Raw genomic sequence first — 16,077 nt, forward strand, 5'->3', positions numbered from 1 at the left:
TTACCTCACACCTGTCAGAATAGCCATCATCAATAAATCAACAAACAACTGTTGGTGAGGATGTGGAGAAAAAGGAACCCTCATGCACTGTTGTGGGGATCACAAATAGGTGCAACCACTATGGAAAACAGTATGGAGGTTCCTCAAATAGTTAAAAATACAACTACTATATGACCCAATAATTCCACACCTTGGTATTTATCCAAAGAAATCCAAATCACTAATTCAAAAAGATATATGCACCCCTGTGGTCATTGCAGCATTATTTATAATAGCCAAAATATTGAAGTGTCCATAGCTGGAGGACTGGATAAAGCAGATGTAGTACTTATATACAATTGAATATTATTCAGCCATTGAAAAAAAAATGAAATCTTACCATTTGTGACATGGGTGGACCTACAGCGTATTATGCTAGATTAAAAAAGTCAGAGAAAGACAAACACCATTTGATTTCAGTTATATATGGAATCTAAAGAACAAAAGAAATGAACGAACACAACAGAAACAAACTCAGATAGAGAACTGATGGTTGCCAGATGCAAGGGGTGGGGGTGGGGGAGCTGTGTAACAAAGGTGAAGGGATTAAGTACAAACTGGCAGTCACAAATTAGTCACAGGCATGTTAAATACAGCATAGGAAATATAGCCAATAATATTGTCATAACTACGTATGATGTGATGTGAGTACTACGCATATTGGGGAGATCACTTTCTCAGTTACATAAATGACTAACCACAATGTAGAACACCTGAAACTAACATAATATTCAATGTCAACTATAATTGCGGAAAAAAATTTTTTAGAAGAAGAAAATTAAAAGAAAGCCATATGCTGGGGAAAAATAATAACTGCGTATCATTTATGTAGTAATGGACTTGTATCAAAAATACTTCTCAATAATTGTTAGACTAAACAGAAAATCAGTAAGGATAGAAGAGACTTGAAGAACACTATCAGCCAATGTTGACCTAATTGACAGAAAAACAAAAGCACAATACACATTTTTTTCCAAAGCAAATAAAACATTTACCAAGATAGGCCATATTGCAGTCTATAAAACAAATCTCAATAAACTTAAAAGCATTCAAATCATATAAAGTATGTTCTCCGACTACAACGGAATTATTAGAAATCAGTAATAGAAAGTTATCTGGAAAGATCTCAGATATTTGTAAACTAAATACCACACTTCCAAATAACCCATGGGTCAAAGAAACAAATTAAAAGGGAAATTCAAAGGTATTTTGAACTGAATGAAAATGGAAACACAACATATGCAAATTTAGGGGATATAGTTAAAGTAGTGCTAAGAGATAAATTTATAGTAATAAATTAGTATATGAGAACAAAAGAAAAGCTTCAAACCAATTGCCTCAATTTCCACCTTCAGAATATAAAGAGTAGAGAAAATGAAACTAAAAGTAAGCAGAAGAATAAATATAATAAAGAGCAGAAATCAATGAAATAGAAAAACAATAGAAGTTCAATGTAAACAAAATCTAGTTTTTTAAGAAAAAAATACAACTGATAAGCTCTAGACAAACTGACATGAAAGAGATGTATGTGTGTGGGGGTGTGTGTGTAACCACCAATATTAGGAACAACTTTCTGCTGATACTTGTTGAATATAATACAATTTAGATGAATGTGTCATTTTCTTGTAAGACATAAACTGACCAGCCTTATGTCTACTACAGATATTTAATTTGTAGTTAAAATTAGATAAAGCAAGCACCTAGGCCCCAATGGTATATAATTCATGCCTGAAGAAGAAATAATGCCAATTCTATTAAAGTCCTCCAGAAAATTAAAGAGAGAATACACAGCAACTCTTTCTACAAAGCCAGCATTACCTGGATACCAAAATCAGTCAGAGATATTCAATTAAATAAAAAGTTAGAGATATATATTCCTCTTGAACATACATGTAAAAATTTTGGGGAAAATTTCAACAAATCACATCTAACAATATATAAAAAGAATAATACACCACGATTATGTGGGTTTTATCCCAATTTTTAGGGTTGAGTAAACATTTTAAAATAAACCAATTTAATTCACATTGTCTTTAAAAAAACAGCATAATGATGTCAATAAATGCATTTGAAAAGCCTTTGACAAAATCCAACATCCATTCCTAATAAGTCTAGAAAACTAGAATAGAAAGGAAACTTCCTTAACCTGATAAAAGGCATCTATAAAAAAACTTAGGGGCCTGCCCAGCGGCTCAGACGGTTAGAGCTCCGTGCTCCTAACTCCAAAGGCTGCTGGTTCGATTCCCACATGGGCCAGTGGGTTCTCAACCACAGGGTTGCCAGTTCGATTCCTTAAGTCCCGCAAGGGATGGTGGGCTGCGCCCCCTGCAACTAGCAATGGCAACTGGACCTGGAGCTGAGCTGCGCCCTCCACAACTAAGACTGAAAGGACAACAACTTGAAGCGGAACGGCACCCTCCACAACTAGGATTGAAAGGACAACAACTTGACTTGGGGAAAAAAAAACCTTACAGTTAGTACATACTGTATGATTCCATTTCTATAAAGTCCTAGAAAATGTAAAGAAATCAGTTGGCAGATTAATGATTGCTTTGGAATGGTGAAGAGGGAGAATGGCAGGAAAGGAAGTGGGGAAGAATTACAATGTGGCATGAGAAAACTTCTGAGGATGATGGATATATTCAATATCTTGTCTGTATTAGGTAGTTCTACAGGTGTATAGATGTCAAAACTCATCAAATGTACACTTAAATGTGCAGTTTATTTTATGTTAATTATACCTCTATCAAGTTGCAATTTAAAAAAAGACTGCATGGCAGTTATTTGGAAATTCTAGTTTTTATTCAAATAAATTTGTCAATAATTCATTATGTGTGTAGTTTATACAAGAAAGAGGATGTGAAACTCCAATCAGACAATCCATACTTAAAGGCCTTGGCCCTATTCAAAAGATCTTTTTATATTTTGAATTAAATCAAAGTTACTTTTTAAAAAAACGATTTCCTTGTTTTAGCTAACTTTTTAAATTAACTGGCCAATTAAAGTCTCAAATGTATCTAAAAACAGTGCTTCTATTATCCGTGTCTACCTATCTAAACATATCACGACTAATTAACAGAAGGTAACGAGTATATGTATATGAGTCATTAAGTCTCTGTGAAATGTGCTCTTGAATCATGTAGTTAACATTTTAAAAGTTCACAGGTTTCACAGAAAGACAAACTCAACTCATTTGCAATGCAGCATGACAAAAATACATTGGCAATACTCTGCTTTTTCATGTGTATAGTTGAAGGGAAAGAAAAGCAATGTTATAAAGTTGTATTATCTGCAGAGGTTCCCTTTTCTCCCATCTTCACAGGTATTTTTAAAAGACTTGGTTAATTTGACCATGGAACAAGATGAGTACCACAGGGCAGGAAGCAAGGCAATTAGTTTTTTCAAATAACAAGAAAATCACATCTTATTAAGGTCACAATAACTTAAGAATACCTTATTAATTAATATCCCATCAATATAAATGCAAGTCATAGGAGGCCTCTAACAGTGTATGTTTCGAATCTGGAAGAGTGTGGCATTGTTGGTGGTGGTACAAGTTTCTCCACAGCAATAGTATGACATTTATTTAGCTCTTATAGCTCTTTTCCAGAAAACAAAACAAAACAGAATTATCTCTATAACTACCTAGGACTACAAAGAATCAATACATTAATTAAGTTAAAAATCTTCTAAATGATTTTTAAAATCCCTTACCGGTATCTATGAACAAATATACCCTTAAAAATAGAGTTCATCATATTTTCGATTTCATCCTGATTTTCTTGTAGCTGAAATAAAAAACAAAAAAATTTAAAAATATAAATTAAAATGTTGATCATTTTATTCAGAATGAATGTTCCAATTTTTTTCAATAACTAGTTATTTTCGTTCTAGGTAGTTATCCGTCCTTTTTCTTACTTATTGTGCAATGGAGATATTTTTAGTATTCTTGCATTACTTCTATAGCTGTACTACATTGGCTTTAGAACTTCTCTGTCTTTCTCCATACTTACTATACAGTGACTATACAGTGCTATTAAGTGTGGCCAGATTCCTATCTCCAAAATATCATCTGCTTTGGGAATAGGCCTCAATTTCTATACCTCTCTGTCCAAACCAGGTCCCTGGCTTGGTTTTGCCTTTTTTTAGTAACAGATTATCCACGATTATCACACTTGCCACTGTATAAGAAACATCCTATTCCACCTCAAGTATCCAATTATTCTGCGTCTGATTAGCCCATTACCGAGAGCAGGCCAAATTCCCAATACAGGAGGCATAAAAGAAGATAACAAGAATCCTAGCCATCAGTGGTGGAATGCAGCACAAAATAAAACACTAAAGCAAAGATGATAAATTTCAGGTAACACTACTGATCAAGTTAAAGTTTGAGTTTATTCACTGCTCAAAAGGAACAAAAACACTGATATAAAATTACACTCAAAATGATATTTCTTATTCTAATTTGTTTTGTAGTAATACTCAGTGAAATACTGACTTTTACTACGTACTCCAATGTGACAAAATTCTTTAAGACTTCTTTAGTCTTAATTTTTTGCTGTATAATTTGTTCCAGGTTTTACTGAAATAAGTTTAGGAAATACTTTTATATAAAGCATTCAAATTATTGCAACTTATTTGAGGTTTTAAAAATTACTTTTGCTACATTTATTATTATAATAAATAATTTATAAGAGGCATACAGTTTGGTTAGCAGTACTTACTGAAGCCACAGTTCCAAAATTTACTTCCACAGTGTTTCTAGTATGTGTTATGAGCTGAATTGTGTTACTCAAAATTCATATGCTGAGGTCCTAATTCCCACCACCTCAAACCTGATTTGGAAATAGGGTGTGGACAATGTCATAGGTTAAGATGCGGTCATACCTAAGTAGAGTGGTGTCTTTATATGACTGGTGTCTTTATAAAAAGGGGAAATTTAGAAATTGACAGAGAGTGAGTTAAGTGGGAGAAAGAGAGAGAGAGAGAGAGAGTCATGTGAAGACTGGAGTGATCGTCAACTTGTAGCCTAGAGAACTGTGAGACAATAAATTTCTGTTCTTTAAGCCACTCAGTCTGTGGTATCCATTACAGCAGTCCTAGCATGCTAATACAGTATGGATAATAATTTAATTGTAAGTTTGTTGCTTCTTGTATATTCCTTTTTCAAGTTAAAATATAGAGTAATACTGCAGATCTAAAACTTTATTTCCTATTGGATGAATAAAAATGTCACCTATTAAAAACACAGTTTAAAATCTCTTTCCACACACATATGAAAATTTCATTGTAAAATTGGGACCAACCTTATTCATAGGAATGTCTTATACATTAGCTAATATGTAGTCTTTGGCTTTCTCCTGGAAATGCAGGCTTTGCTGGCCCTTAGTTCTGATGTTAGTATTTGTCATGCTTTCTTGAGCTCATAGCCCGATAATCTTTCTGAGTTACCTAATTCCCAGACCACCTTCCTTCAACAGTAGGGCTGTTTTGTGGTTCTCTTCTGCCATCACAATACTCAGATAATCACTGGCTGAACATTGCAGTTTCATTTGAAAACTTTGAGATCAAAATGTAACTTTAAAAAAAAATCTTAAAAATACACAAACCATTTTAGAGAGAATTGAAAAACTAATATATTTACTACACATTTACAGAACATAAGAATCTCAGATATCTTCAAACTTACCTCTTTACGTTTCTGAAGTAATAACTCCAACCTTTCATTGGCCCTCTTCCCAATCATTTTATTTCTCTCAGCTTCATATTGTCTCTGTGTATTATCCTGATGAATACTGAGGTTTAAGGCAACATTCACCAGAGCAGTCATGAGCTTCATGGCTATGAAATAAAGGAAAACTATAGTATTCAACTATGAATCAGACCTTCATCTATAAAATTACAAATTTATAATGGAAACAGATGAAGGAAGGAAACTAGTCAATTTCTATGTTTTATAATCCAGGCATAATTTAACTTAAAAAGAAAAATTATTTTATAGAAATAAAGCTGTCGTCTTAGTCTGCAACGTAATTTTCTCTGCCTCAGTGTCACTACAGCTTGGCTCATTAACATTTCCCACTTAAAAACAGCCTCATTCTAATCATCAGCAGATTAAATGTAAGTAGCATCTTCAACAACTCCTCTTCATCCTCAAATACACACACCTTAGTGACAGCATGCTAATCAAGCCGACTAGACTTCTCTTCTGACCACCAGTTCTGTGTATACAATTGCTTCCTCAATACATTTATTACTAAGATGCATCAAAGGTGCTTTAGATGTTTACAATCAGTTCATTACCCCCAAAGATGGTCCTCTACCCATGTTGCTCACCTCAGTGAATGCCATAACCTCCAATCCCTAAAAAACAGACTGACCCTACCAAACTTATTAAGTTCATTAAAAATTTATTCTGTAATTTCTGATTGACCTATTTTTTCCAGTCACAATGTTGATGTACTTTTATATATATATATATATATATATATATATATATATATATATATATATATGTAATTTTATTAGTTTCAGGTGCACAAAACAAAGCAATACTTAGACGTTTATCATTTATATCCCTCACACTGTGTGAACTCCCCTCCCCCCATCCACTATCCCTCTGATATCGCACAGAGCCATTACATTTCCACTGTCTCTATTCCTAATGCTGTACTCCGCTTCCTGTAACCATATACATACAAACATATAGTGTTGATGTACTTTTAAATGTTCACTTGTATTTGCAAATTTTGTTAAATATTTTCCAAATTCTTTTTCAAGTCCTCTGAGAAACAAGTATGACACAAACATTAAACTTCTGTCTATTCATATTTATTTTCATTACTGAGATGGTGAAAGTGTAGGAAATACTGGGAGAGGAATAAGAGAGTTTGTGCTGATGAAATAATTTCCCTCTTTTTTTTCTTTTAGGTTATTCATCTGTAAATACAAAATGTTCAGTTATAAAAAATTAACTGATTAGTTTTGGAAGAACTGATCCACTTATCTTCAAACATATTCGTAACTAAATATGAGCATGTATTTCTCTTAAAATGTACTATTTCCGTCATATATGTACATATATAAACATATCTACATAATGCTGTATCTCTACCTACACACACACACACACACACACACACACACACACACACACAGGAACACAATTTGTTTTTCTGAACTCTACATTTTTGGCTAACTCCATGGTAATAGTGATTGCTGCTGCCCTTAAGCCAAAATATAAGACATAAATCCTGAAAACAAACGTTTTTTAGTGACCACTCAGAAATGTATTTCACTCTTTTTTCCTGAGATACAGTGTCTCAACATAGTAAACTGAGAAATATTCTTGTGTTTCAAAATACAGACTAGCGATTTTACACATTGTCAGTAGAATATCTGATGATACTATTAAAGGTTAAAAGTACTTTTTAAATTAATCTGTATAAAAAAGGAGACTAGCTCAAAGACAGGAGGGACCTGGGGGATTCAAACTGCCTAAGTCAGGGATAAAAGTTTAACAGAGCATGTATGTCCTGAGCATTCAAGGCAAACCCGATGAAGCTTAATTCATTATGTACTTCTAGATCTCTAAAACAAAATGACTTGAAGATCAAGGAGTTGGAAAGCATTAAAATTAACACCAACCCTGACTAGAATTCACCAGTGGAAGCTAAGACACAGATTTTCTTGAATTTAATGGCTTTTGCTTTCAGCTCTATTGCTCCTTGTGAATCCAGATCCCAAACTCCAACTGTCATTGTGTAATGACCCTCCTCCCATCCTAGATATATATAAACAACAAAATAATCAACATACAACAATGAAAAATACAAAATGTCACTACATTTTCAGAAAAATATTAGGTATAATGTAGCAGTATTTACTAAGATAAAGTATTTATGAATCTGTAAAATTTAAACTTCACTGAAATTTTCATTTACCATACTATCATATAAGCAAATAAACAGCTATTAATGAAAGACTTCTAATTTAGTGACATAGATACAACATGGGGATTGTGAGGTCTTATCGAGTCAACTGAGAAAGACTTATTTCTGCATAGCGCGAGCACTAATTAAATTTTACTAGTAGTACTAACAGAACCATTTTATAAATTAATAATCCTATAGGATCTCAGCCTGGAGACCGTGACACGGGATTTTAAGTGGCTTCTCCTTATCTACTAAAAAGAATACTTCATTTATCCTTTACATTTTAAATGCTGATTATAGAATGGTAAACCTGTTCTAGTGCGGTGCTACACAGAAGTGTGGCCTGCAAATAGGTGATGACAACAAACAGCTTGTTACCAGTTTATTTTAATTATAAATTTGAAGCTACATTTTTCAAAATGTAACAATCTGACAGAGTAATCTAGGACTGTTGAGTTTAATAAGGAAATGACACTACAAATACATATTATTTCTTTTGAAACTCATTTTATTGTGTTTTATAAAGTACTAGGTTGTGACAGATTGGTAACTAAAAAACTAGTCTTTCAACACAGAGTTCAAGAAGCACTTGTTTAGTGCTTCTCCATTCATCTGTCAATCCAACATATACTGAGTATTGTTCTATGCACTAGAAGTACAAAAGTGAACAAGATAGAGTACCTGCCCTCATGATTTTTTACATTCTAGTGAGGAGGAGGAAAAGACAATAAATAAATGGATAATATATAAATTAAAAAATATGTCAGTTAATGGAAAATTTATAAAGAAAAGTGAAGCGTGGTAAAAAAAATAAATATATAATAAAAATAATAATAATAATAAATGGTGAAAAGGTTAGAGAGCAAAGAGGGTGGTCAGGCAACGAGGCCTCTCTAAAGAGGTGACATTTCAGCATGAAGTGAGGAATGAGCAAGTGATTATACAACAGAACAGTGTTCCAGGGAGAAGGACTAAAAAGTGCAAAGGTTATAAGGTAAATTGTGATGAGGAGGGCACTTATAAAAGAGCAAGGTGGTTAGGGTGGCTGAAGCACAGAAATAGGTAGAGGCAAGAGATGAAGCTGAGGAGAAAAATCAAGAGGTAATGTTACAATGCTCTACTGGGATCAAATAAGATCTCAGAATTAATATAAAAAAGGTAAGTAAGACCCACTGGAAAATTGGGGTGGGTGAGAAATAGTCTGGCTTACATTCTAAACTGCTGTGTGAATGGGCTATAGAAGAGTAAAAGTGGAAGAAGAGAGACCAAGCAGAACAACGAAATAGCTGGAAATAATTTGACAAAAAGTTTGCAATGATGATTCTCAAGTTTTTGGTCTTGAGCAACTCAATACATGCTGCCTTGGATTACAGTGGTAGCAATAGGTAGAGAGAAATGGTTAGATGTGAAATATACTTGGAAGATAGAACTCGAAGAATAGACTATAATGTAGGAAATGAAAGAAATAGAAAACACAAGGGTAAATTACAAAGTTTTGTGTTTGTCAGGTATCTAAGTAGAAATGTCTAGTACATATATCATTTGGGAAGTCAACATCAAAGATACTGGTATTTAGAACCATAAAGCTGGTTGGCACATCTATCCAGTGGATAAGTATTCATCAATTAGAAAAAATGTGGCATGATTTGTGTACTGAAAAACCTGCCAAGATATTTGTTGATAGGAAAAAAAAGCAAGATTCCTGTCAGTGTGTATATTACGCTATCATTTATGCAAAAAGAAGAAATGTGTTATTTATTTTTATGTGCCAGTCACTCTTCTAAGATTTTTACACATTCTTACTCATTTCTACCTCACAACTCTATCAAGTAAGTACTATTATAATTATCTTTTTTACATAAGAGAAAACTGAGGCACAGATTGGCTAAGAGACTTGCCAGTTACACAGCCAGTAACTGGCAGAGACAGAATTTGATTACAGGCAATCATGCTCCATAGTCCAAGTTCTTAACCATTACACAATACTGCCTCTCACTGACTATGTATGTACTATTATTTGCATAAAATACAGAAAGATATATAAGAAATTGGCAACTCTGGTTGCCTTCAGGGAAGAGAATTTGAGAGCTGAGAGCCACGAGTGGTAGAGTAGAAATTAATTTTTAATTTTAAATCACATGACTATATTACCTCTCCCCCCATCGCTTATATTTTAATAGAAACAATAAAACCATGGAATTGGTTTTCACTTTATTCAATGAAGAGTAAATACAGACAGAAAAGATAAACACGGCAGAAGATTGAGTCCTGAGATAATTCTGTATTTACATTTTAGCTTTCTAAGACCAACCAAGACAAAGTATTCCAGAAAACAAGCAAAGACAGTGCTTCAAGAAGGAAGAAGTGGCTATGTCTTTCAAGAGAGAGAAAGATGACAACTGGGAGTTGCCCAGTGATTTGGACACTAAGAAGGTAACTGATTACCTCAATAATAGCAGAGGCACTGAAGTAGTAGAGATAGAAACCTGACTAGAATGAGTTCAAAAAAAGTAAAAGGAGAGTGAGTAAAGACAGTAAATAGAATTAATACTTTGAGACTTGCTATAAGGAGGAGAGAAATGGAATCGTAGCTAGAGGGATGTGAGGAAATAAGGGAGGGTGTGATAATCAGTCTTATGTGTCAACTTCACTAGGTGATAGTATCCAGTTATTAAATCAAACACTACTCTAAGTGTTAGGTGAAGGTATCTTGTAGCTATGGTTAACATCTATAATCAGTTGATTTTAAGTAAAGGAGATTACCCTTAATAATGTCATGGATCTCATCCAATCAGCTGAATGCCTTAAGAGTAAAAACTGAGGTTTCCTGGAAAAGCAGTATCTGCCTCAAGACTAGACAACTCCTGCCTAAGTTTCTAGCCTGCTGGCCTGCCCTACAAATTTCAAATTTGCCAGCTCCCACAATCATGTGACCCAATTCACTGAAATAAATCTCCCTCTCCTCAAATGAATAAATAAATGTGTGTGTGTATACGTGTGTATGTGTGTGTATCATCTTTGTATGTATGTGAGTGTATATACACATGTGTAAGTAAGTAGATCTCCCATTGGTTCTATATTGTCGGAAAGGCGTGACTGATACAGAGTGCTTCTAAAAGATAAGAGCTGCTATAGTATACTATAATGATAAGAATTATCTAAAAGGGGTGTAACTAAAGTTGGGAGTGAGACAGAACTTGAAGAGCAAAGTTCTTGAGGCAGTGAACAGGGATTAGATCCACTGCACAATGGCATGGACTGACCTTACAGGACACTGTAATAAGAGAAAAAGTAGAGTATATGGATACAGCTGCACCTAGACAAGCAGATTTAATCCTTAATCTCTTCTGTTTCCAGTTAAACAAACAAGATAATCAGCTAAGCGTGAAGAGAGGATAGGAGATGTTACAGGTTTGAGAAAGTATGATATAATTTTACGAGAAAGTGGGAATATCCATGGAGTAGAATACTATAATAGGATTCCTAGCAGCATTAAAGATCCAGTTGCGAGAAAAATGTAAAGCCCCGCCATTATGATTATGTGTTTTTCTTCAGCCACATTCAACTTCTCTGATGTAGGTATGGAGCAGGTGGTAATATGGGGTTTGCTTAGAGGGTATGAGTGAGGAAAGGCTGTTAAGGATATGAAGACAGACATGATTATAATAAATCTGGATGACAGAATCTGAACTAGGAAAGGAGAGGAAGTGAGGACATGAAGGGTGAGAAGACAAAAACAGCATCAAAGGATTTGAAGTCCTAATAGAAGAAAAGCAATACTGGAGTTGAGAACACAGAAGAAAAACACTGGCACAAAAGGAAGTGCTTATCAGCAAATGGGATGGTTGAAATTAAGATGATGGGCATTCACCCTTTTAATTAATATTCAACAATTTGCATTAATATCTTCCTAAACATAAAAATGGAAACAGAAATTGCATGTATATGTACTAGTATCTACTATATACTTGTACAGTATTATTACTGTACAACCTAGAAGTATGTTTGATAATAAAACTAAATTTGTAAGAGCGGTATATTTCTTTGTTTTTAAGAAAACTTACTTCAGCAAACAAAAAGGCTTACAACAAAATTTTATTTTACAGATGATAAAGATTTAACCAATCCGTCTCTCTTAAAAACCTCACTACAACAACGAGGAAAAAACATTTCATCTTTAATAAATCCAGAAAATACTGGCAACGCCAAACCACAATATAATAAATGATGAATATGAAAAGCATAAGGAGAGCAGAGAGAATACAAAACAAACCCAACAGCTGAAAACGTATTATAACTATTTTTAAAAGGGGGAAAAAAATGTTGTTCTGTAGAATCCAGAAGCATTCAGGAATTAGAGCATTACTAGGTTCCACAGAAGTTGGAGCAAGGAAAAGTGTGAAAATAGGAGTACACTTCTCCGTGGATATCCATGAAGGATTGGATCCAGGACACACAAACATACACATACACACCCTGTGGATACCAAAATGCATGGATGTTCAAGTCCTTTATATAATGGCATATTTTCATATAACCTACACACACCCTCCCATATACTTGAAATCATCTCTAGATTACTTATAATACTTAATACAATGTATGCTATGTAAATAGTTATTATACTGCATTGTTTAAGGAATAATGACAAGAAATAGAAAAAGAGATCAGTACATGTTCAGTTCAAGTGTAATCACCATAGGGCCTAACTGCATAGTACACGTCAGCAACAACATAACTATAACTGTTTGTTTTCAAATATTTTCCATCCGTGCTTGGCTGAATTTGTGAATGTGGAAATCACAGATACAAAGGGCCAACTGTATTATTTCCAAGTTTGTATAATAAGTAATTAAATCCCCAAATCTCCACTCCAACTTAGGAAATCAGGTAACTCCTCCACCACATAGTTATCTTGGGAGTCCAGAAGTTTATTCCTTGAAGAAAATAAACCAGAGATTTGGAATCATCAGACACAGAGGAGGGACACAGGTGAAGTGCAAAGTGCCCTGGGTGCTCCTTCACTCTGCCCAAAACCTAAATGGTAGACAGCAACCAAATTTAAGTACATTGTAAGATAATTCTCCAAAGAAACTAAACTTCCCCAGGGAAAATAATTATCAATACCAACAGTTTAGGGTCAACAATGAAAATGTTTGTTGACCACAGGACCAGCCTATAGTGATGCTCACCAAAGAAGCCAGAGCTACTGCCTACGACCACATCAAAATTACAACTAAATTACAGAACAACCATCCTGATAAACGCCTGAAGCCAAGCTAAACAGAAGTCCTATAACTAATTACATACAGAAGGAGTCACATGGAGAATGGTAGAAGCGTAGAAGTGGAACTGGCTGGTCCCACAACCACACATATGTGGTGGTTAAAAATCAGGAGACATATCTCAGCTGCGGAGGTCTGATCTGAAGAGCAAATGGTCCCAGCCCCACACCAGGCTTCCCAACCCAGGATTCTAGCACTGAGAAGTCCCCATAACTTCTGGCTGTAAAAACCAGTGAAGATTGTGGCTGAATGAGACCGAGGCTGCTGGAGTCCCAAGCATTCCTCTAAAAGGGCCTGCACATGGTCTTACTTGCTGATGGATTCACTCGCTCTGAACTTAACAGCTGGAGCAACAGCTTGAAAGGCACCAGTGAAATATGAGAAATAAATGAATTGTCTGGCTTCAGGGCAAAGGCTGGAGGAAATACTCTCCTCCAGACAGAAATACAGGCAGAAGTCATTGTTTGTTTCTTAGAACCCTCCCCACACTCAGCCTGCACACAGAGGCAGGAGCCATAGTTGAGTCTCCATCAACCGAGCTAACACCTTTCACCCCACCAAGGTGATTGATTACCTGAGATCCCGCCCCACCCAACTTGTGGGATCACCCAAGCTGCTTCCAGAGGCTTTTCCATACAAATGGCCAAGACTGTCTAGCTCATGCTGTGGACCTTCCTAAAATCTCTCAAAGGTTCATAAACCCCAAACAAGCAGCAGCTGGTCTCAGTGTGCCCTATACCTCTTGCTAAGCAGCCCCAAGCCTGGAACTGGCCTCAGTTCTTAGCTTATCCTATCCCAGCCACCTTCAAGCCCAGTACAAGTGGCAACCATCTAAAGATCACTTTGTAGCTCAAACCAAGTGGCTCATGGCAGGCCACAGGCAATCTCTGATCCTGGCCTGCAACAGAGCCCTTCCCAAGACACCCCAGAACCAACACACCTGGTGGCCAGCTTCAGACCACACCAAAGCACCACCCAGGCACCAACACAAAAAGACAAACAGAAAGGGCAGACTGGGCAGGGACCAGAGACCTGCTACAGCAAATCCCGCTTGTAGGGTCAGTGCCTGCACAACAGCTCTTCCACTGTAGTCACAGCCAGTCCTCCTAAACAATCAGCCTGAGGGTTAATCCCTCCCACAGCTATGCCAACAGCAATCAAGGCTCAACTTCAACAGGAGGGCACACACAACCCACACAAAGGACACACCTGGAGCACCCAGCTCAGGTGACCAGGGAGACTGTGCCACTGGGCCTCATAGGACACCTACTACATGCGGCCACTCTACCAAGACGGGGAAACATATCAGCTCTATCTAACACATAAAAACAAACTAAGGGAGATAGCAAACAATGAGGACACAAAGAAACATGTCCCAAATGAAAGAACAGAACAAAACTCCAGAAATAGAACTAAACTAAATCAAGACAAGCAATCTACCAGCTGCACAGTTCACAATACTAGTTATAAGGATGTTCATTGATCTCAGTAAGAACTTCAACAAAGAGATTAGGAAACATAAAAATGGAGACAGGAAACAGAAAAAAGAACCAGTCAGAAATAAAGAATACATTTACTGAAATAAAGAATACATTAGAGAGAGTTAATTGTAGATTCGATGAAGCAGAGGACTGAATTAGCAATTTGTAAGACAAGGTAGCATAATACACCTAATCAAAACAGCAAAAAGAAAAAAAAAGAATTAAAAAAATGAAGATAGCTTAAGGGACCTTTGGGACAACATTAAGCCTAACAACATTCGCCTCATAAGGGTACGTACAAGAAGGAGAAGAAAGAGAGAGCAAGGGATTGAAAACCTATTTGAAGAAATAACAGAAAACTTCCCCAATCTGGCAAAAGAAATAGATATAGAAGTCCAGGAGGTGCAGTTCCAAACAAGATGAATCCAAAGAGGCCCATACCAAGATATATCAGATTTAAACTGTCAAAGGTTAAGGACAAAGAGAGAATTCTAAAAGCAGCAAGAGAAAGGCAGCTAATTACTAACAAAGGAGGTTCCATAAGACTGTCAGCTGATTTCTCAATAGACACTTTGTAGGCCAAAAGGGATTGGCACGAAATATTCAGTGATGAAAAGTAAGGCTCTATAACCAAGACTACTCTATCCAGCAAGGCTATCATTTAAAATTGAAGTAGAGGTAAAGAGTTTCCCAGACAAGAAAAAGCTAAAGGAGTTCATCAACACCAAACCAGTATTATAAGAAATGGTAATGGGACTTCTTTAAGAAGAAGAGAAAGAAGGAAAAAAGCTAAATATATGAATAATAAAATGGCAATAACTTCACATCTTTCAACAATTACTTTCAATGTAAATGGATTAAATGGGTCAATCAATATATAAGCTGGCTGAATGGTTAATATGACAAGACCCTTACATATACTGCCTACAAGAGACTCACTTCAGATCGGAAAGACATAGAGACTAAAAGTAGAGGAATGGAAAAAGATAATTCATGAAAATGGAAATGGGGTGGGGGTTAACCTGGGGTAGCAATACTTATACTAGATAAAATAGACTTTAAAACAAAGGCTATAACAAGAGACAAAGAAGGATTCAGTAATCCCACTTCTGTGTATTCATTCAGAACAGAAACCCAAAACAGTGCTTTGAAAGGGCTTGTGCATCCAAATGTTCATTGCAACATTATTTACAAAATTAAGATATGGAGGCAACATGGGTGAATGGATGAATGGATAAAGAAGAGGAAGTACATATATACAACAGAATAATACTCAGGCATAAAAAAGAATTCAATCTTGCCATCCGCAACAACATGGATAGACAGAGAAAGTATTAT

At 35.5% G+C, this 16,077-nt stretch overlaps 1 protein-coding gene across 3 annotated transcripts in view; it reads right to left on the reverse strand.

Moving 5' to 3' along the window:
• Positions 1–16,077, reverse strand: part of STAG1 (STAG1 cohesin complex component) — a 354,275-nt gene that overhangs the window by 139,324 nt on the left and 198,874 nt on the right. For all 3 annotated transcript variants that reach the window (XM_019747971.3, XM_019747962.3, XM_074312886.2), the window contains 2 exons: positions 5,729–5,880; positions 3,754–3,827 (listed from right to left, as the gene is read on the reverse strand). In XM_019747971.3, the coding sequence (XP_019603530.1) occupies positions 3,754–3,827; positions 5,729–5,880 (226 nt within the window). The remainder of the gene's footprint in view (positions 1–3,753; positions 3,828–5,728; positions 5,881–16,077) is intronic.

The sequence above is a fragment of the Rhinolophus sinicus genome, chromosome 5 (genome assembly GCF_057876585.1).
Source record: "Rhinolophus sinicus isolate RSI-liver-muscle chromosome 5, RSI-T2T, whole genome shotgun sequence".
NCBI classification, from domain to species: Eukaryota; Metazoa; Chordata; class Mammalia; order Chiroptera; family Rhinolophidae; genus Rhinolophus; species Rhinolophus sinicus.